The sequence below is a fragment of the Schistocerca cancellata genome, chromosome 4 (assembly GCF_023864275.1).
Source record: "Schistocerca cancellata isolate TAMUIC-IGC-003103 chromosome 4, iqSchCanc2.1, whole genome shotgun sequence".
Taxonomy (NCBI): domain Eukaryota; kingdom Metazoa; phylum Arthropoda; class Insecta; order Orthoptera; family Acrididae; genus Schistocerca; species Schistocerca cancellata.
In genome coordinates this window covers 215836155-215858105 of record NC_064629.1, presented here as the reverse complement: position 1 = coordinate 215858105, position 21951 = coordinate 215836155, and the positions used below count along the sequence as shown (strand labels likewise).

General features: G+C 37.2%; 1 protein-coding gene across 1 annotated transcript in view; it reads right to left on the bottom strand.

Moving 5' to 3' along the window:
• Window positions 1–21951, bottom strand: part of LOC126183299 (Fanconi anemia group M protein) — a 237968-nt gene that overhangs the window by 166120 nt on the left and 49897 nt on the right. The window contains exons 3-5 of the mRNA XM_049925138.1: window positions 10690–10838; window positions 5081–5248; window positions 2628–2800 (exon numbers count right to left, since the gene is read on the bottom strand). Coding sequence (XP_049781095.1) covers window positions 2628–2800; window positions 5081–5248; window positions 10690–10838 — 490 coding nt within the window. The remainder of the gene's footprint in view (window positions 1–2627; window positions 2801–5080; window positions 5249–10689; window positions 10839–21951) is intronic.

The window sequence follows — 21951 nt, the reverse complement described above, 5'->3', positions numbered from 1 at the left end:
GTAATTGAAAACGGAAACCACGTGTGTATGTGTACCTCACCCCTCATGGTAATGTACATGTGCGTCAGTGAAAAAGACCAATAAAGCGGTGTTAGCATGTGGACGTAATGTGAAGTTCCAGTCTCTTCCGTACCTAAGGTCCATCACCCTTCCCTTTGGATCCCTACGTAATTCGGTGCTCTCCGATACACACGACCGAACAGCGGAGGAGTGGTACTCAAGCGTCAACTTTACGTTACAATATCTCTGGATGTAATTAACATTTTACAATGCAACAAACGGCACTGATTACGTATTTGTTTATTTGTTCAGATGTGCTAATAAAACTAACGGGGTTCCATTTAAAAAAACGTAGGTTTGTGTTAAAAAACATACTTCCGTGCATTTTTTTATGGTTTGTATTAACCAATTACTCTAGCCCCTCTCCTCACGTTCGGTCTGTGGAATCGATTCATCAGTATTTGATGTGGTTTACGAAATATATCCAGCGGTAATGTTAGGTGACTCACCCTGTATATTACAATGACTGATGGCCGATTTAAGTTTAGCAATAATTAATAGTTGCCCCTTCAACCACTTCAGAAAACTATTACAGTTCATTTCCTAGTGGTAGCCACTTGTTTTTTCTCAATTTGTAAACAAGGAGACTGCTGGGTATGAAATGAGATGAAATTCCAGTGTGCAAGACAATCACTTTTGCACCCTTTCCCATAGGAACAGCACAACTTCCACATATACTATCATTTGTCCATTCTTTTCTGATTGAATGACTGGGGGTGATCCAGTCCAGGTTTTGTCGAGCAGCACGATGTCTTCCAATGGTGCTTTAAGAATGTTTCTTAAAAACTGACAACACCATGCTATGGTATCACCTCTCTCCACTATAATTTTCTGTCTATTAACTTTTTAGTACCAAAAACCAAGGGCTCGGAAAACAATTAACAAAAAAAGTCTTGCTGCCACTGAATAATCCTGCCTCGCAAAAAGTAACACACAGTTTTTTTATAGTTGCATGTTCTTTCCTCTCCTGGTATTCATATAATGGCAATGAACAGCATTTTGCTGGAATGAGTCCAAATTTGTTACTTTTGAATCTTTCCTCTATTTATCAAGTATCCGTAGCTTAGATGAACCGGACTCTTCCTCTTCTGCAGAGTATTTTTCCTTACCAACTTTCACAGTGTTTTCATGTATCTTCAAGGCATCTACAGTTCTTTCCGACTACCATCATTAGCGGCAATAGAGTCATACTATTGTCTCTCTCCTCTTTTAAATAGTTGTGCACCAAGCACACAAAACATGAGCAAGACATGAGCAGATCACTCAGCTTTCTGTTTAGCAATTGTACTTTTCAGCGCACTTCCATTGCAAGTTTCAGATATACTGTAGCGCAAATTAACTTGCCACACAGAGAAACAAAGCACACAAAGAATTGGCTCATAATTGTTTAGCTTACTGGCCACAAGTGTCATTTGTGGCTGGTTATAGCAGCCATAGCAGAGAGACCTGACAATGGTGAAAGGAACAGAAGCACGTTCTCTTATTGGCTGTTGCTATGGTAGCACCCCTGTAAACAGACAGATGTCAATCACTTCGTTATTCTGATCCAGGTATGGTTTGTGATACACTGGATTAGATGTACATCTTTGGACTGTTATCCTACTCGTCCAACACAACTGTAGCATTGCCCTTGTCTACAGGTAAGGTAACAATATTATAATCCATCCTGAGTGCACACAAAGCAGCCCCCTCAGCTGCTGTAATATTACTCTTGGACGAAAGCGTCCCAGTCAACAAACGACATGCTTCTCTCCCAACCTCCTCGGCAGCATCAGGAATGTAGAGGTGTAATATTACATTTTGAACCACAGAAATGTTCAAACTTAATCAACTGCTGGGTAGTGACAGAATGAAATTCCCAGTCAGATTGTGACCAAGGAGAACCATCCAGACAATCCGAAGAGGACACCAAAACTGACAAAGCAATCATCAAATGAAGCTGAAATAACTCCTTGGAAACATAATCCAATTGTCCGTGTGTACAACAGATCCTTACACAAACAAGAGCTGAACTAGTCCTGTTGCTTGATATGATTAGTGGCAAGAACATTAATACAATTAACAACTTTGAAAAACATTGGAATGACATTTTGACCTCAATACCATGACAAAAAGAAAAGTGCACATTGAAATCTCACTCTTATAAAGCAAAGACAACCAACATCAGAAATAATTGATAGTGAATATATTGATTAAGGACCAAAATTAACTTATACTTGCAAGTTACTTTACACCTTTATGTTTGCTAACTTCTGATTGTTTTAGTGATGTATTTAAGCAATATGCCTACTATAATTGTAAAATGATCTGTGGGTGAATAAACAACTAACTGTAAACACTTGTGGAAAGACATTTCAAAATTATGTTTGGAAAGACTGAAGTTTAATGTGAAGGATCTGGAAATGTGTGATTAGTGACCAACGTGCAGTCAAATCAGTGGCTTGGAACAAAAAAAGCAGAAATTTATAAGCCAAACCACAAGCCTCAGAGGGGCTCTTGTAAAGAAAAAAAAAATTGTTTCTCATAAAAGTAGGTCAAACCTTTCAGAGGGCAAAAAGAGACATTACCTGAACATATGCATGGTTTCCTGTCGCTTTGTGTGCTTCATCCACAACCACACACTTGAAATCCCCAGCTTGACATATATTGTTTGATACATCATTCATTAAAATCTGTGGGGTACAAAAAATTACTCTCTTTTCTTCCCATTCTTTTCCACGTGATTCTCGCTTTGTTTGACCTGAAAAATAAGACACATACCAATGGCAATAATGCATAGATTTGAAAAAAGAAAGCTAACAATATCAGAATCAATTCTGAGTAGAAGCAAAGCAGCCTACTCAGCTACTTAACATTATTCTAAAGCAAATGTGCCACAGTCAGTACATAACATGCTTCTCTCCTAACCACATTGGCAGTATCAGGAGGATACAAAAAGTAAATAGCCACAGAACCATCAACTAGCTAACAAAGCTATTAAAAATTTCTATTTAATAATTTCCAACTCTTGTCACCTATTTTCCTCCACTGTTTTCTTCCCCTTTCTCTCTGTTTTATTTTTAATTTTACAATTTTACCACTTGCATCTTACGGGTGTTTCCAGTTTTTGGCTTCCACCTTTCACTTGTTAATAGGCTACAGTTCAACACTAGTGCTTTGGAATTTGAGATAACTGTTTTAATTTAGACTCCTAGTTTGTACCTTTTAATTTATTCAGCACTGTGCTTCTAAGTGACACCCTTCTCATTACATGCTTTGAATATTTATATATCTCTTCAAAATCCTGTTCTGTCTTCTACATCAAATTTTTATTCTGATAAAGTGTCACAGGATCCAAAAGGACAAGTATGAATTTTTCAATAAGTCGATCCCAACACAGTTGTTGCGTGAAAGAACTATGAGAACTGTATGCTGTGTAACTAGATGGACAAGATACAATAATGTACACAAGAGTCATGGTCATAGTGTCTACTTATTTTGTATCATAAATAAATCAGTACCCACAGAAGTTCAGCTTAACAATGCTCACTTTTTGTGCGCTAACAACAGAGCAGTATCTCAAAATAACAATTATTTTAAACTGCACCACCAATTAAATATTTAGCTGTTAGGAAGCTTATAAATACTGGAAGAATTCGAAAATGTGGAGAGTCAGATCACATTAACATCGCTGAGTAAATAACCACAATTTGGAAAGTCTGATTTTCAAAAGCAGCCACAACAACAGTAAACATAAATTTGAAGTCTAATACTGAATTGTGTGATTGTGTTGTAACAATGCTTCATATACATGAGTGCCCTGTCTAGTGTTACTTCCAGGTATTTTAGTGCGGGGTTTTGTTTTAACTGGGTCCCCCTCACTCAATGTGCAGAGTTTTTTATGCTTGATTTTTTTAGGGAGAAGGTGCAGACAAGTATGGTTTTTGGCACGATTTAGCAAGAGTTTTTTTTTAATAACATAATAGCTGTCAGTCCTGTAAAGGCTTTGGACAGATTTTGCTTGACACTCCTGAAATTTTGTGCCCAGCAACATTGTCTGCATAAATGAAGCTCCCTGTCTTGTTTCACAGGGGTTAGTCAGTAGTATATATCTTAAATAGTGTCGGAGCCAGGACATTCCTTAAGTCAGTCTATTTCTATATATCCTTCACCGACATATACAAGTCATTTAAAATCCACAAAGTATCTGCACTTCTGGAAAAGATTTTCTTTAAAGCAGGTAAATTTAAAGTTTTAAGTTATTCGGTAAACTTTTTAAAAAAGTATTCTGTGGTTGATTGTATCATAGGCAGCCGTCAGGTCGATAAACATTGTCCCCATAATTTTCCATTCTTCAAAACCATTCTCAATATGCTGTGTCAAATTCAGAACTTGGGATGTGCAGCTCTCACCAGCTCTGAACTTGGTTTGTTGTGGCATTAAATATGGCTCAATGGTACCTATTAATCTGTGGAGGATCATTCTTTTGAACAGCTTATAAATAAGCCAGAGCAGTGAGATGAGCATGTAACTCTGGCACGGTTTTAAAAAGGTAATAACTCCCACATTTTTACAGATTTTTGGTAGCTTGTGAGATCTGGTGTAGCTGTTCAAGAACTCCACTATCACTTACATGATGTGCTATCAAACATTTTGATCAACCTAAATATTACTGAGGCCAGATGCTTTACCATTTTTACCATTATTTATTGCTTTGCTGAGATCCTCTATGTTAAATGGTTTTTATAGCTAATTTTATGTTTTCCCAGTTTTTTAGGTGCTGTTATTTTACCAGGTATACATGAGTGTCACATGGGCTTAACACACTGCATATATCTCCTCACCTAGATCCTAATTTAGCTTAGCTATAGGAATTAGGACTGAATAGTGAAAATCAGTGAAGAAGTAAATAAATTAAAAGAAAGTTAAGGAGGAAAAGAATACTATATATGAGAAGAGATGAGAAAAAATGTAAAAATACAAATAATACAACATATTGTACTTAATAAAAAATAATAATTCTTTAGTTCTTAGAACTTACCTGTCATAATAGTTATAGAGTCTTTAGGTAAACCAGTAAAATTAGTGCAAGCATTTACTTGCTGATGGACAAGTGGTTTAGTTGGGGCCATAAAAACAACTTTTCCTTGAGGGTACCAACGATAAAAATTGTACATCAATACTGCAGCAATGAATGTTTTGCCCATGCCTGAAATACAGAAATGTTCTCATTAGTCATTAGTTAACATGAGAATTTGATATACAGAATATTTTACTAGTAAGTGTTAAGGAACTGTACGATTGTATCTGAGATATATGAAATGTGCACCCTGCATGTGGTTTTGTCTATACATCAAGATAACAGTACAATGGAGGGGACTGCAGAAAATTTGATACTATTTATGTATCAACAGGGTTTTAAATCTTGTAGATATCACAAAACTAAACACTACTCAAGATTACACAGGAATGTTTTTAGAGAGGAACATTCTTGGCAATGGTAGGTATTTTTTAACATGGGACAAAGGATGTTACAAAAAGAAATGAAATTTGCTATCAAATAATTTACTGAAGACATGAAGGACTTGAACTGGCTGTAGAGATGAACAGACACAACTAGAAAGAAAGGATGGAAGATTATGGTTTAACATCTAATCAACATTGAAGTCATTAGAGACAGGGCACAAACTCAGATTGTTTCATGGATGGGGAAGGAAATCAGCTGTGCCCTTTTAACGAAACCGTCCTGAAAATTTGTCAAGATCGATATAGGTAACTCATAGAAAACCTAAATCTGGATGGCTAGATCCGGATTTGAACTTTCATCCTCCTGATTTCAAGTCCAGTATGCTAATCACACAACCAGAAAAAATATTGCAGAATGTAAGGGAGAGTATTACTCCTAGTATGGGACACTTTACTGCTAGGCCTCATGTGAGGCACCTCCACTACTGCTGGGAGGTCACTCGGATCTTTGGTTCTGAGTGCAATGGTTCTGAGAGTCCATTTTCATATGAGCCCTGGATGCAAGTTTTTATTATTTTGACCAGATGCTAAGAAGTGAAGAAATGATCTGTTGTCACATTCCTTCCATCAATAAGGAATTGAACTTTAAGCTTCATGACAACACATTTGGAAAGGATCTGATTCTCTGGTTGATGTTCATGCATCCAACAGACATTTAGTATCTGTATCTGCTGCTAATCAAAATTTTTTGCCTAATTTTATCTTGCTAGCCATGTATTGGGTAATTCTGCCTCTGGCCTTAATGGGAAACAGTTTTTTTTTTTTTTTTTTTTTTATCAATTGTGATGCTTTGTTCTATGCTGTAAAGCATGGAACAATTTTCACTGAGATGATTCAAAACTTTTGATACCAAAGAAAATGTTGGTTTTGAGTCTTACTGACCTGCTCGCTGATGCCAAAGTGCAAAAATTTTGTAACATCTGTAAAAATTTCAGTACTTTCTTGTGTGACAAATTGCAAGCTATTTTCAATATCTGTATTACAACTTGCACACAACCAAGTGCTTTAGGTAAACTGAGACATAATAATCAGCTCAGAAGCTTCAGCAAGGGTTATGGCATCACATCAGAGTCACATGCAGTGTAACTTAACATTTGCAGTACTCTCAAGTGACACAGATGTGGAAAGAAACGTATGGCTAGACATTGAGTGAGAAATAAAAGCAATGAATAGACCCAGAAGTCTGTATTATCTATAGTGCAATCTCTGCTGAAATGAAGTAAAAGTCACAAAATTTCAAATATTTATAATAAAAAAAGGCTGCTGTAGTTACAGACAGACAAAATTTCAAAACGGTCAGTTTGACGGCTTCCATGGTTCTAGCATTAAACAGCACACTACAATAGCTAGTAATTTATATCACTGTACTAACAATAAAAATTTCCATCATTATTAAGCACAATATAGGTGACACCCATAAAAAAAATTAATACTAACCAATCATAGTATTCTTGAGTGGTTTTTAATCTCACTGCAAATCAGTTAACATCTACCACACTTTGAAATAAATCTTTTAAGAACAGAGAACTGAATGACAGGTTTCATTTTAGTAGTTTTCTATCTTCACAGTAAAAAATTACATACTTGTACTATTGTAAATTGAATACTTACAATCTGGTGTTATTCTGAAAAATCTATATTTTGTGAATGAATACTTTACAATCACTAGGGAGTACAAAAAAGAAAGAAAATGCACATCTAAAAATACAACTTTTTCTTTTTAACTGACTTGTCAGTGGGTTCTTCGTGAAATATTGTAGATAACTACAAAAGAAAAGACAATTTTTGTCTATATTTTGGCTTACAGGTCAATTTTAGTTAGTTTCATGTTCCATGGATCATTTGAATGATAAATCATAATGATGTGGAATGAGTCATTTTAAATTTACTTTAATTTGTAAATACGGGCTCGTGGTGGATCTTTATAAGTTTTAGTTATTGTTATTGTTATTATTATTGTTATTATTATTATTATTATTATTATTATTATTATTATTATTATTATTAAATATATAGATGTGAGTTAAAAATTCCTACCTACTATGTTTTACACATCACAATAATATAAAAAACTTGAAACATCCTGGCAGATTAAAACTGTGTGCCTGACTGAGACTCGAACTCGGGACCTTTGCCTTTCGTGGGCAAGTGCTCTACTATCTGAGCTACCAAAGCACGACTCACGACCGGTCCTCACAGCTTTACTTCTGCCAGTATCTCGTCTCCTACCCTCCAAACTTTACAGAAGCTTCTAGTGATACTGTTTTAACACTGATTATAAACTATTGTTAATACTATACTTTGTTTTGAAATTTAATTATTACAAATGAGTTGAGAGATGTCTGTAAAAACATGGCTATTGACTTAACCCGCGAATTTTTATTTTATTTTTTTAGTTTGATCTACAACCACTTGTCCTCCCTACAAGGACACATTAACTTTGAATATTGCAGTACTTATGCAGTTAAGAAGAGCAGTGCAATGTTCCTCTGGACATACATACGTGTCAGAAGGAACAGGCACTACTACAGCCATTATGAAATACATGAAATGTTTTCACACTTGCTAATACAAACAGCCGTCTGCTGTATATGGGAATGATGACAATGAAAACTTTGTGCTGGACCGGGACTCGAACCCTGATTTCCCACTTTACATGAGTGGTTGCCTGAACTGTTTTGGCTATCCACACACAACTCATGGTCAGACCAAAACTTCCATGTATACAACCTGTACTTGTACATACATTATGTAATTCCCATACAGGAGAGGACATTTTAATTGAAAGTCACTGGCTGTTATCAGCGAATAAATACGATGTTGCAATGCCTATGTTGCTAAGAAAAATGATGCAGTGTTCCTCTGGACATGTATGCATGTCCAAAGGATATTGTCACATTTATAATATTTGATTATTGTATTTATAATATGGTATTTATCTGACAATATCAGGCAGCAACTTTCAATTAAAATGTTCTCCACTGTATAGGAATTACATAATGTGTGTACAAGTACAGGAATGTGATGCAGGAATGATGACATATGGAAGTTTGGGTCTGGCCGTGGGTCGTGCACTGACAGCCAGAGCAGTTAAAATGACCGCCTGTGTAAAGTGGGAAATACAGTTTTGAGTCCCAGTCCAGCACCAATTTTCATTATTGTCATTCCCTTATACAGCTGATGGTTGTTTGTATTTGCAACTGCAAATATTTTTCATGTACATCAGGTTTCCCTTCAAGAAGATGGTTGTAGCATGTAAAGGGATGGCATGTAATACAGTGCTGCTCTGGTCACTGATCTGCTCATGTGTGCTGGCTTGCTGTCATGTCAAGGGAAATCAAGGAATGGACAGGCTGGATGTGAAGACTTGTTGTCAATGAGTGTAGTTTCGGGTTGTTGCTGTTGCAGTGACCATGATACCCTTCTTAAATGCTTTAATTTTTTGCGACAGCATAAGTCATCCATTATGGACAAACTGACAGAAAAAGCCGAGCATTTTGGAAGTTGAAAATTTAGGACAATTTTCATCCTCTGAAACACTATGCAGTTATGTGATCCCAATACATGAAAATTTTATTTAAATCATAAACAAACAATTACGAAATTGGTAGTTTATAATGAAATAGTAGTTTAATGGAATGTGAAACTTTGCAGTGATACTGAAAACCGATAATTATTTAATGTTAGAATTAGATCTTAGGCAACGGTCTTGCCGCAGTGGATACACCGGTCCCCGTGAGATTACTGAAGTTAAGCACTGCCAGGCGTGGTCGGCCCTTGTATGCGTGACCATCGAGGTGGCCATGCGCTGTTGCCATTTTTCGGGGTGCACTCAGCCTTGTGATGCCAACTGAGGAGCTACTCGACTGAATAGTAGCGGCATCGGTCAAGAATACCATCATAACAACCGGGAGAGTGGTGTGCTGACCCAATGCCCCTCCTATCCGCATCCTCCACTGAGGATGACACGGCGGTCAGATGGTCCCGGTAGGCCACTCGTTTTTTTTTTTTTTTTTTATCTTAATTTTTCATCAAGATTGGCAGTTGTATATACAAACATAATGTGAACACCTATTTCATTTGTAAAGAACTAAGCACCAAGATGTAAGCTCAATCAATGTGATATGACAGCAACCACAAAACTGTGGTCTATGACAATGACAATGACACTGACATCAACTGATCAGATTTAATGGATACTTTCCATACAATCAAGTGCAAAATGTTGTTGGGCATGGGTTAGTGGAAATTGAGGCCATGATAATTACAGGAATAAAGGGTGTGTTGCTAGGATGCCAGGACATTTCCCATCTACGTAGTTTTGAGAAACTCGTGCTGGGATGTAGGTTCCAGGTCACACATGTTGTGGAGCAGTGGTCATGACCATCTGCCAAGTATCCACCTTGTCCACCTTGATGAATGGTCACCTTCAAACAATGGCCAAGAGCAGAGTTGATCATCCACTGACCAAATACGCTGCTGAGCACAGCATGTTCTCCTTCAAAGGCAGCTTCAAAACCCATCTCTTCTGGACAATTCTTCCCCAGTATCAGTTTTTCTGAACTATGTAGACAGGAGTTGTCCTTGCAGCACATCCTTCATTCCTGTAATCCTCCAGGTGTCAATCTCCACCAACCTCTATCCTACACACACTTCCACACAGCTCCAGAATCTTGACTTCACTCATCCTACACCCACATTCTCTTCCTCACAGTCTCTCCTTCCTCTGCTCAATTAACATATCCCAATCTACTCTTCCAAAATACTTGTCTGTAGAGGAATGATCATTTGACAACATTTAGTGTAGACATCTGTGTTCCCTTCATTTAGAAATAACAAGTAAATTAAATACTTTTGTTCAGGTTCCTCAGTTCATATTTTACATTGCATTATTTGTACAAAAAAACATTACCGATACTGGTAGTTCACAGTCTGACTATTTCATATTGTCCAGTTTCAGTAATCACTGCCAATTGATATCAATCATGTATTTATTAAAACATATGACTTAGATGGCAACAGTCTATTGACATATATTTGGCTATTTTAGAAGGTAAATTCATCTGCACACTAGGTCACATGCACAAAACGAAAAAGATACCATCAAAAATTTTTGAGACTCACCTGTCGGTAGACAGACAAGTGTGTTATGATACAAAGCACTCTGAATAATGTTGAACTGGTAATCACGTTTTGGGATGTCTACTGGATACTTCCATGTGCGCCCTGCACTAACGTCAAAGCCTGGAGCTTCTTCTCCCATATACAGATGTCTGAAATACAAGTACAAATATAAGTTAATTCAAAGTGAGTGAGTGAGAGAGAGAGAGAGAGAGAATATTACAAATAAATGTTAACAGCATACACTGAGTAATTATCTGTTCAACTACTCAATTTTCTTGTTTCATTGGTATTAAAAAGTACATATCTTGACACAGTGTGTAGGAACTTCCTCTTTACATACTTTCCTATGGATTCCTATAAAGACTTGCAACTAAAATTCACACCCATGCATTTTCCACTGTACGTCTTAGCTGATTTCAACCTCAAGTCCTCTTCCCTTCATTATTTTCCATCATAATTCTCTTACATTATTTCTTGTTACCTTCACCTAAAACATGAAGGTAAAGGTATCTCGACAAATCATTCAGATACCAACTTCTGTACCTGAGCAACATGGGAATTCTACTACAGTAGTTTATGAGAATGACGTAAAATACGTTTGCACAATAGACTTTTCAGTTTGTCAGCTCCAACCAATAAATTTTTTAAGACTACCAGAGTCTTGATTGGGTTTATTGATCCCATAGTTTTCCATTTTACAATAACACTGATCATCCTGAATCTGGAAAGATATATTGCTTGCATTTTTTTAGTAGGAGGCTTTTCATCCATGTGAAATAAATACTGCTGCAAAGAGTTACCAAATACTCATATAAAACCTCAAAAAAAGTCCCAAAGTGATAAAGATATAAAAAATTAGTGATAAACTTATAATGATTCACAAAAAAGTCTCAGTGTTTGAGCCCCAACTGAAAAGCTGTGGAACCCAAGTAAAACTTAGCACTGAAAGTTGACTAAAGTGAGAAACTGACAACACTGAGATGTCAATGGAAAAACTAAGTGTTTGCATGTGAAATGGTCTGGGTATGAACAACAATCACAAATGAGATTACAGTGATAGTTTAAAAATGTAAGCCACTATCATGTAGCAGTTTCAGCTGCAGAACTGAGAACTTCAGAGAAAAAAATTTGTTCTCACAACTTATGTTTCCAAATCATGCAATAATACTTTTCGGAGATTTTAATGGCTCCACATTGATTGTTAAAATTTGGTAGACAGACATAAAAGTTTTCTATGAAAATTACCTAGAACTGGTAATTTGGCACAATAACCACGAGAGAAATGGAATAGACCTGATGGCAATAAACTGACTTGACCTCTTTGTGCTCAGGGATCAGTGAGCACAAAGCAGTTGTGTACACAATAAATACCACAGTACAAAGAGACAGAAAAGCAAGCATAAAATTCTATATGTTCTTTAAAACTGATAATGATGAGGTTATCTAATTTCTCAGACAAAAATTCAAATTATTTAATTTGGACAGTGAACAAAAAGAGCAAAAATAACTCAAATCCAGATGAATAATCTCCTTGGTACACTGTCAATATCAGAAAACTTCTTAAGACACAGTGCCAACTACACGGAAGAGACAAAACTAAGTATAAATCTTCAGATACACACACTGAAAAAAAAATTGATTTTATGTTACGTCTGCCATTTACACAAAAATTACTCTCAAGACACTTGTGGATGATGGATGAGACAGAGACTTGTGGGGAAGCATGTACTGCCTTCCATATCTCACTTGCTAATGGCTCTATAATTGGTACGTGGTGCTGACGTGTTCTGGCTGCAAGCGTTTCTTTATGCCATCTGCACCCAGTTCTCCTGCATGACATCACTTCCATTTTGCAATTGTAATAACTGTTTATATAATAACCTTAATATCATTAAGTCCTAGTATACAGAGAAGACAGAACTTGACACATTTTCAAAAATTCAAAGTAAATGTTTTTGCAGTTATTACACAATGTTTTCATGAATGATAGGGAAGATAGATAGGAAGTTCAAATTTGGCAGAAACTTGCAATTTTGCACGTGGTATTCTTTCATTAGGCTGATTTTTCTTTATTTACAATATTTACAGAATAATTTTAGTAAAAACAAATGCTATACAAAATGGAGTAGGATCTTTGTATATTAACTACCTCTTGGTTCTGGCTTACAGTTCTGAAATTATAATATGTGGAAGAGTCTAAAATTTAATGTTATGATGTGTCTTTCGGCTACTGTGAGCTAAATATTTCAGCCACAGTCACATTTAAATGATTATTTCAGAGGAGACAGGTGTTCGTGTCATGTCTTTCAATAATTCTATTTGTTTTATTTTACAAGAGAGGGTGACGCATTTTATTTGACTTCACTCAAATGAAGATTTACTATAAGTAGAAAATTATTAGTTGACCACAAAGTCTCAAATGTAAAGGCAATGACCACTTTCAATAAAAAATTGGTATGGTTATAGGAGCTGCAGGCACTAGCTGTTAAGTGGTGGGTATTCCCTACAACAGTGCAGCAGTGAATGACATCTGCCCCTGTGGACCGCTAAAAGAGGAGTCAGGTCCACGCACTGACACAGTCTTAAAATCTCTCCACACTCTGACTTGGATGTCTAAAACTTTGCAAAATTTTTGTTGTGTGCAGTATGGGATTTTGAGTTTTTAACAATGTTCTACCAATGAGGAAATCACACTGAATTTCCATTAACTGTTTTCTGTAATGCCATCCACATGAAATATCACGTGGCAAAAAGATTTATTTATACACGAAGAACAGCTTTAGGGTATAACTGTAGTTTGCAGAAATTCACTTCAGGATGAGCATAATGATGATGAAACTTGGCTGAATGCAAGTTACAAGACAACTTTTCTGATCTACTTAAGCTGTGACACTAGGGAAATCTGAAAGACAGTTATTAGAAAGGAACTAAAATTAAAGCAATTTTAAACCAAACACTGTGACTGTGATGGACTTAGTCTTTGTGAATGTGCTTTAAGCATTTTTGAGACAGTTATTTTACTACAGAAATGTGTTAGAATGACTGGTAGAAAGTGTTTTTCCTTCCTTTAAAGAACTTGTGTTACAGAGCTGTAGCAACAGAGCGGTTGCAGTAAGACACCTGAAAGGAGCTTACAGGAGGAAGTCATTTTCCAGTATTTTTCTGGTGTCACTTAACAACCATGTGTTCTGTCCCTGTAGAATGGAAAGCAGTAGTTCATAGTTTGACAGTAGTGAGCTAACGTGTTACAGGCAGAAAAAAGTTGTGAATGTTGCTAGGCTGAAGAAATGAAATAAAACTATAAATATATGAGAAATTAGGGCTTGTATGGAGGCTTATAGACAGTCATTTTTCCCTAACTCTATTCGTGAGTGGAAATGATTAGTAGTGAAATTTGAACATGTGGTCATTTACAAGCATTCAGAAAACAAAAGTGGAATGGCTTCATTTAAAAATTTCATGAAAGCTGCAGACCCAGTTATCACCAAACTCAAATATGTGCCTTACCAAATGACAGACATGATAAATATTACCTCCTATTATTCTGTAAATCAGTAAATAAAAGATACTGATTTATAACCATCTGATGCTTTTGTCTGTTCATTTGCCATATCTATGTCACATCTTTACTTCATTCCTCCAATAAACCACCACCCAGTTTTACCTCTAATATTCCCCAGCATTTGCCCAACACTCACTGATGTCACGTTACTTTCCTCCTCCCTATAGCAACATCACAATCTGCATCAGTTCAAAAAATTTTCCTATTCCCAGCTAAATTCCAGTCCCAAATCCTGTTCCTTAAATGCTACCTAAGCCATGGAATCCATTCTTCCTTTCACAATTAGCTTAAAATTTTCCAATTCTACCAATCTGTATCCCTCACAAAGTTGGTACTAGAGAAACAAATCACCATTGCACAGGCATCCTTCAAGCACCTCTGCTCAATTCACAAGATACTATTACTGTGCAATATGACCTACCTACACCATATCTCCCCAATCGGAAACCCCTGCCCTCCAATACTTGGAAGAACATCTCATACACCATCTCCAAAAATTATCCAATTTATTGACACCTTATTACTGATTCGGAGCACCACTACCCATAAAAAACTATCTTACCCCCACTAAACCCCCCCCCCCCTTTCAAACCTTCCAAAAAACTAAGACAATGCCACACTCCCCAAAACTGCTTCCCACAAAACCCAGAACCTAAACAAATCCTGTCAACCTGTCCACTAGGAACTCCACTTATACATGTTTCAGTCCTATCCAAAGGTATGACCTTCAGCCACACACCCAATTTCAGCCATGCTGGACTCGTCATATACCTGCTGCTATGCCTTGCTCCACCCTCCCCTCCCCTCCCCTCCCCTCCCCCAATCCCTACAATGGAAACATGTCTTTGCTACCAATCCCTCCAACCAATGTCAACCTAATCCCAACATTCAATCTTTTCCCTACCAGTTACCAGTTCTCATCAACATCTAAAATGTGACCCTCCCTGCCTCCCACCTAACTACCACCCCTCCCCCCCTCCCCACCAAATTACCTTCCAGGAATTATTTAGCTCCAACTCGGCCTCACCATCCTTTCCTGGATGCCTTCCAACAAAACACACACTTCTTAGTGAAAGAAAGAACTACCAGCTGCATCCTCAAGACAGGCTTCCTGCTGACAAATGCTCTACCATTGTTGTGAGAACCACAGTGACTGCATGACAGAATGCATCTACTCTGACTGACCACCACCTCCCATAGCCTAGCCTTTCATATCAATCCTAGCAATACAAAGGCATTTTACATAATGCCACAACACCCATTTCCGGATAGTGGTGGCATACTTTATGCCCACCCTAACAAAATATTTAAGTGTTGTTGAATTATATAAACAATGTAGTTTCTAAAAAAATACCAATGTGTAAGTAGGGTTCAGAGCTTGAAAATACCTTTCAATTCACTCTTAGCAATATCAATAATGTGTACTACTGATTTTATGACCACCACAAAAAATTTAAAAAACACAAATCAGGTGAACAAACATGCCATTTTTGACCTATTACCACCTGTGTCTCTACTCGTTACTGCTGATGCCACATCTCTATATGCCAACATCAACCAGGCCCATGGCCTTGCAGCAGTCCAACACTACCTCCTCATGTCCTAACTTCAAACCCATCTCATTATTCCTCATACATTTAATTACATCTGCAAGCACAACTGTTCCTCCTTTGAGGGAAAGATATATAAAAAGAAAATCCACAGAACAGTCATGGGCACCCACATGGTCCCCCCCCCTAGGCCAATCTGTTTACAAGCCATCTAGAGGAACCCTTCTTAGCCCCCCAAAACCTTAACACCTGGTCTGCTTCAGGTTCTTTGATAATATCTTCTTGATCTGGACCTTGGGTGAAGAAACACTATCTTCTTTTCTTCACAGTCTCAACATTTTCTCTCCCATTCACTTCACCTGTTTCTCCTCAGCCCAGTGTACCACCTTTCTGGACGTTGACTTCCACCTCTTTGATGACTTCATTCATACTTCTGTCTGCATCAAAGCCACTAGACATCAGTAGCACCTACATTTTGACAGCTGTCATCCCTTCCACACCAAAATATCACTCTCACATAGTCTGGCCACCCGTGGACAGCACATCTGCAGTGACAATAATTCCCTTTCCCAGAATGCTGAAGGTCTCACTAAGGCCTTCACAGGGGTACTAATACCCGACACCTAGCCTGCAAACACATTTCCCTTGTCACGTTCTCACAAACCTCTAATCCTCCCACCACCATCAAGTCCAACCGCAAAGGAGCACTTCCTCATCACCCAATATCACCTTGTATTGGAACCATGTCCTTCACCAGGGCTTTAGCTGTTAATCATTGTGCCTGGAAATGAGGGATGTCTTACCCAAAATCCTTCCCACCCCTCCTAAAGTGGTATTCCACCACCCATCCACTCTACACAATATCCTGGTCCATGCCGATCCCACTCCCACTCTTAACCGTTAGGCAAATGAGTCACATCCCTGTGGAATAACCAGGTGCTAGACTTGTCCGATTCATCCAACCAGCACATCCTAGTACTCCAGTCCTATCACAAGCTTATTCTATGCCTCCACAGGCAGGGCCATGCGTAAATTCAGCGATGTCATATACCACCAACTCTGTTGCAATTGCAGCACAGCATTTTATGTGGGCATGATGACCAACCAGCTATCAACCAGACTTGATGGCCACCATCAAACATTCGCCAACAGCAGAGTTGACCACCTAGTTGCAGAACACGCTGCTGAGCACAATGTGCTTGATTTTAATGGCTGCTTCATAAACTGTAAGATCTGAATTCTTGCCCCAGCTCCAGTTTTTCTGAACAATGCAGGTGAGGATTATCATTACAATGCATCCTTTATTCCCCTAATCCTCTGGGCTTCAGTCTCAGTTAACCTGCTGCACTAACACCCTCTTCTCTGCAGTTCTCTCTTCCTTTGTTTCCCCTCTCCATCCACTTCCCCATATCACGAACATCATGCACTGCACGAACTCACTGGTACCAGAGCATATGTGTCACATTTCTACTCTGTGCACCTGCTGCCCTGATCCCCAACCTCCTATCTTGCACACCTGCTATCGCCCTCTAAGCAGTCAACCATCCTCCCCCAAACACTCTCACCCACTACTTGCCTCTTTTCTTTCCTCACCCATTCCATCTGGCACAGCTCCCTCTACCTGCCAAATTGCAGTCCTGGCACTGTGTATTTAACCTGCACAACATGGCTGAGCAGGTGTCCATGTAGAGAGAGAGAGAGAGAGAGAGAGAGAGAGAGAGAGAGAGAGAGAAGCTCATCCTCAGTCATGATTAAAGCCTAACATTTTTTTTTTTTTTTTTTAGTTAGGCAGTAAGAATTTCTCCCATTAATGAAATCCTTAAACGTCTACAGTTTTTGTGGCCTCTATGCTCTCTTTCTTATGCATAAATTCTATTTAGGCAAAGAGAATAATTATAGAAGAAATAGCAAACAGTCACAATTACAATGAAGCTCATGTCTCCTGTGTTCAGTTTAGCCCTTGTGTCCACATTGGGTTACCCGGATAACCTTTATAACTATAACACTCAATTTTTCAGGTGTATTCAAAGTATTGTACACAAGCCTCAGATTATTCCTCATTTGCATCTTTATAAATTCATAATAAAAGCAAAATTTAAATACTTTCAAAGAAGAGCATTTAAATGAGAAGGAAAATAATGCACTTTCTAATCTATATTTGGGTTAGCCAGGTAACCACATAACTCCATTAGAACAGGTGTGAAGTTCGCACTTCATTTTATATAATATATTCATATTTTTATTATTCATTAGACAACCAAGTAATAATACAACTAATACAGTCATAAACTTGGGCAAAATATATCAATTTTTACTATATGTGACAGAGTACATTACATAATATTATATGGCTACTAAAGTTTGCTGTTCATTACAGTGGATAGTTAAACTTGGAATTATTACTTATTCACAACATCCATACACTGTTGTTGCCATGCAGTGTTCATCACATATTGGTTTTTTACATGTCTTGCAACTTTTTCTTGTTTTCCTCTTCTTTTTGTTTGAGTGAGATTTGCATACAAAAATCACCAATGATTTTTAGCCATTCGGAAGAATCTCATTTTAGCTGAACCTCCACTCGTTCAGTAACCAGAATTAGAGGTCCTCCTATCATGCACTTAATACCTGATTTCATGGAAAAAAAATTTCTCAGGAAATTAGGATTTGTATATCTAGAGATAATAGAAGGCATTGCCAAATGTTTTCCCAGATCCAGTAGAGACAGGCTCATTTTTTGCTTGAGGATTGTTTTCTGTCTAAATAATGTATGCTACTAAGCAAATGCTAGCAGCCATCGCTCTGTCCTCCGTTTTACACTGTAATGAGAGCACAACTTGTCCATATTATCAGCACTCCCTTATGTGCTGTTATAATAATGTATAACATCTGTCTCTGAAAGGGGGCCAGGAGTGGATGCATCATAAAGCATTGTGGGTAACACTAGAACTGCTTTTTTCTTCTTTGGAACATATGAACACAGAGAAATGTTATCTTCACTGAATCGAAATAAAGATGACAGTTCTTGGCATGAAGAGGAAGGTTGCATTTCTGGCGGTATATAGGGCTTGCTTCTTCTCACAGTGCCAACTATGGACAAATCCCAAGTCATCAACAGCCTTGCTAATGGTAGAGTTGTGAAAAAATTGTCAGTGACTGTATTTCTGCCAGTACCTTTGAAATGGTAACATAAATCTTTTACTACCCTCTCTTCTTCATTAGTTTCTCTTCTGGAAGCAGAGTTACCTGTATAAATTTGGCCAGTTATTGGATAAGAATTTCACAAATCACAAACCCACCAAATCTTCAAGCCATGTTTGACTAGATTTTAGTAAATCTTGCCTTTCCTTTGTAAGGAAAAAGCTGCTCATCAACAGTGAGGCAATCAGAGGGCACATAGATTTTATGAATATTTGAATTTAGCATTTCAAATATGGCAGATATTGCAGCAGCTATGTCACTTTTCAAATGCTCAGCCCTATTGATCACATTATCAAATCTTATAAATCTGCTCAACTGCCAAGGTCACCTGTTGACGAATAAGCTTGCACAATACAATGGGAATGCATTTGTTTTCCAGATTTCCTTCATGTGTTCAGCATTAGAAAATCTTACTCCAGATTTAATATATATACCAAGATATGCATCAAATTCTTCCAGTGTCAATAGCTTCCACTCTTTCACTCCTCTTCTGAATTGATGTTATGGTTTGTGAATATCTGATTTGGCTTCCTACTGGTTTCACATACTATTATATCACACATTTCTTTTGCAAATATACTTTTTAAGGTCCTTATAAAAAGAAGTTTTGTTGTACGTGTTGGACCAGCCCTTTCCTGCAAAATATTATGCTTCAGCAACTTTCTTGTCCCAACAGATTTCTTAAGCCATTTAGTTCCATCTGTATCACATAGAATGCCTGCAGAAGATACAACTGATTCACTGTTTTTGACAGCTCTATCATTTTCATCGCTACTATTATCATACGTCTCTCTTTCAAATTCAATATCACTATAAGAACCAATGGTATCTTCACTACCTGAAGCAGCAGCATTTTTCATACATGAAGTCCATTTGTATGCAGAATCTTTGTCACTGAAATCTATAGCGTCATCCTCTTCTGTCTCAACAATAGACCATAACTTTCTAATATACTATTCTTTTACTTCATAGTTTAATCTGCTGTATTCAGATTTAGATAATTCCAGCTGATCAGCCATAAGAATCCAGAGTTGAGGTGTAAACAATAATGAACAATTCATAATGTTGTGCAACAGTAGCCAGCAATAGCTAGAACACCTTGTTGCAACTATTTCGTATATGCCCTGAACTGAGTGTTGCCAACAGTGACAGTACGACAATAAATTCATTAGGTTACACTGGTAACCTGGTTATAGGACAAAGTATAATTTTTTTAGTGTGGACATAAGGGTTAAATACATAAATAAGAATAAACTATACATGATGATCTAAAAAACAGATGGATGCCCTCTGCCTTGAAGATGAAAACACAGCTAGGGCTGCTGCCCATATTCCTCAAAACGTGTTGGAGAAAATAACATTAATAGCTGATTTTATGTAGTTTAAACAGGTAGCTGTTTGATCTAAAATTACCCGCAATTTCCACAACAGCACGCTGCTCCACAGAATATAAAATGTTCAAGATAAATATCAAGATATTGTGACAAATTTTGGGTACTGTCTTGTCTTCTTACACAGATATTCTGCAAATAATTCTGCAAGATTATAATTTCTATCCATTTTATCATACTTATTATTGTCCCATCACTACACTGCATTTTTCCTTTTTGTATGTGTTGAATTGCTGTATCTACTTATTTCAACAATGTTTCAAGAATGTAATGACACACACACTCTATTATTGTTTCTATTTCTTAATGTGTTAAGACACTTAATATTGTCTCTCTATAGTACATACCAGTGTTGCCTGACATTCTGACTAATGAACTATGATGCCTACCCTGTGTAAGTAAAATGGATGGAAGACTGGAGTTCAATGTTTCATCAAAGAAGAGGTCATTAGAGATGGAGTACAAGCTCTGATTAGGAAAGGATATGATAGGACATTGGGCACACCCTTTTTGAAGGATCCACTCTGGCAACTGCCTTAAGGGATTTAGGTAAATCATAGAAACAACAATCAGGATGTGTGGATAGGGATTTGAACCACCTCCCTATCTAATATGAGTCTAGTGTCATATTACTGCACCATCTCTCTTAGCCACAGTGTATGTGCTTGTTTAGTTTTCTTCATGTTCCAGTTCTTAATTCCCTCTTCTGCAATCTTAACAGTACACTAACACTTCTCTTCAACTACAAAGTCATCTCTGAAATTTTGTCACAATTTGTATTCTTCATGTCCGTAGTGGTTTTTAGTATAATGTTAATTATCTTGCAATTTTTTTTAGCAGTAGGTAGTTTTATTCATTTGATGGCACTTTAAGGCTTTTGTTTGAATTTTTCATATGTTCCCTATAAAATAAACCAAAAAAGAGTGTTTTCTATAGTTTACTCACAGTTCATACAATGCTCTATTCTTAAATTTTTTCTTTTGGATTAATGTGCTCCGTGCTGCACTGCAGACTGAGTGAAATATTATTAACTATAGTTTATGGTCCACTAAAAATCTCAATAAGGATATTAAATATGGAATATTCCAACATCAGATATGAACATTTGTATATATATAGGGTGTCCAAATCTTTAGTTTCAAAATTGCACAGATGGCAGAGAATTCTAAACTGTGTACTTTGAGATGTGGAGCTAGTGGTTGGATATGAATTTTTATTGATACAAACAACTTACATTTTCTAGCAATAAAATAAGTGCATAACAACTGTTTGAAGTGCAAACTGCCAGTATCAATGCACCGGGGTTCATCTGCAATGAGACCCCCCACCCCCAGATCCGCAGGTGGCCAACAAGAAATATGCATGAAAATAATATATCACACCCCGGTAAGAACAGTGATACAACTGAAAAATGCAGTACTTGAGAAAACTAAACTTACAGAATTAATTCTATAAAAATCATACTGAAGTAGTATAAGCTGCTTTTAAATTTCAAGTAAGTACTGTTGCCAGTAAATTCCATTATCGTTTTCATGCACACTGGGGAACTTGAGACATA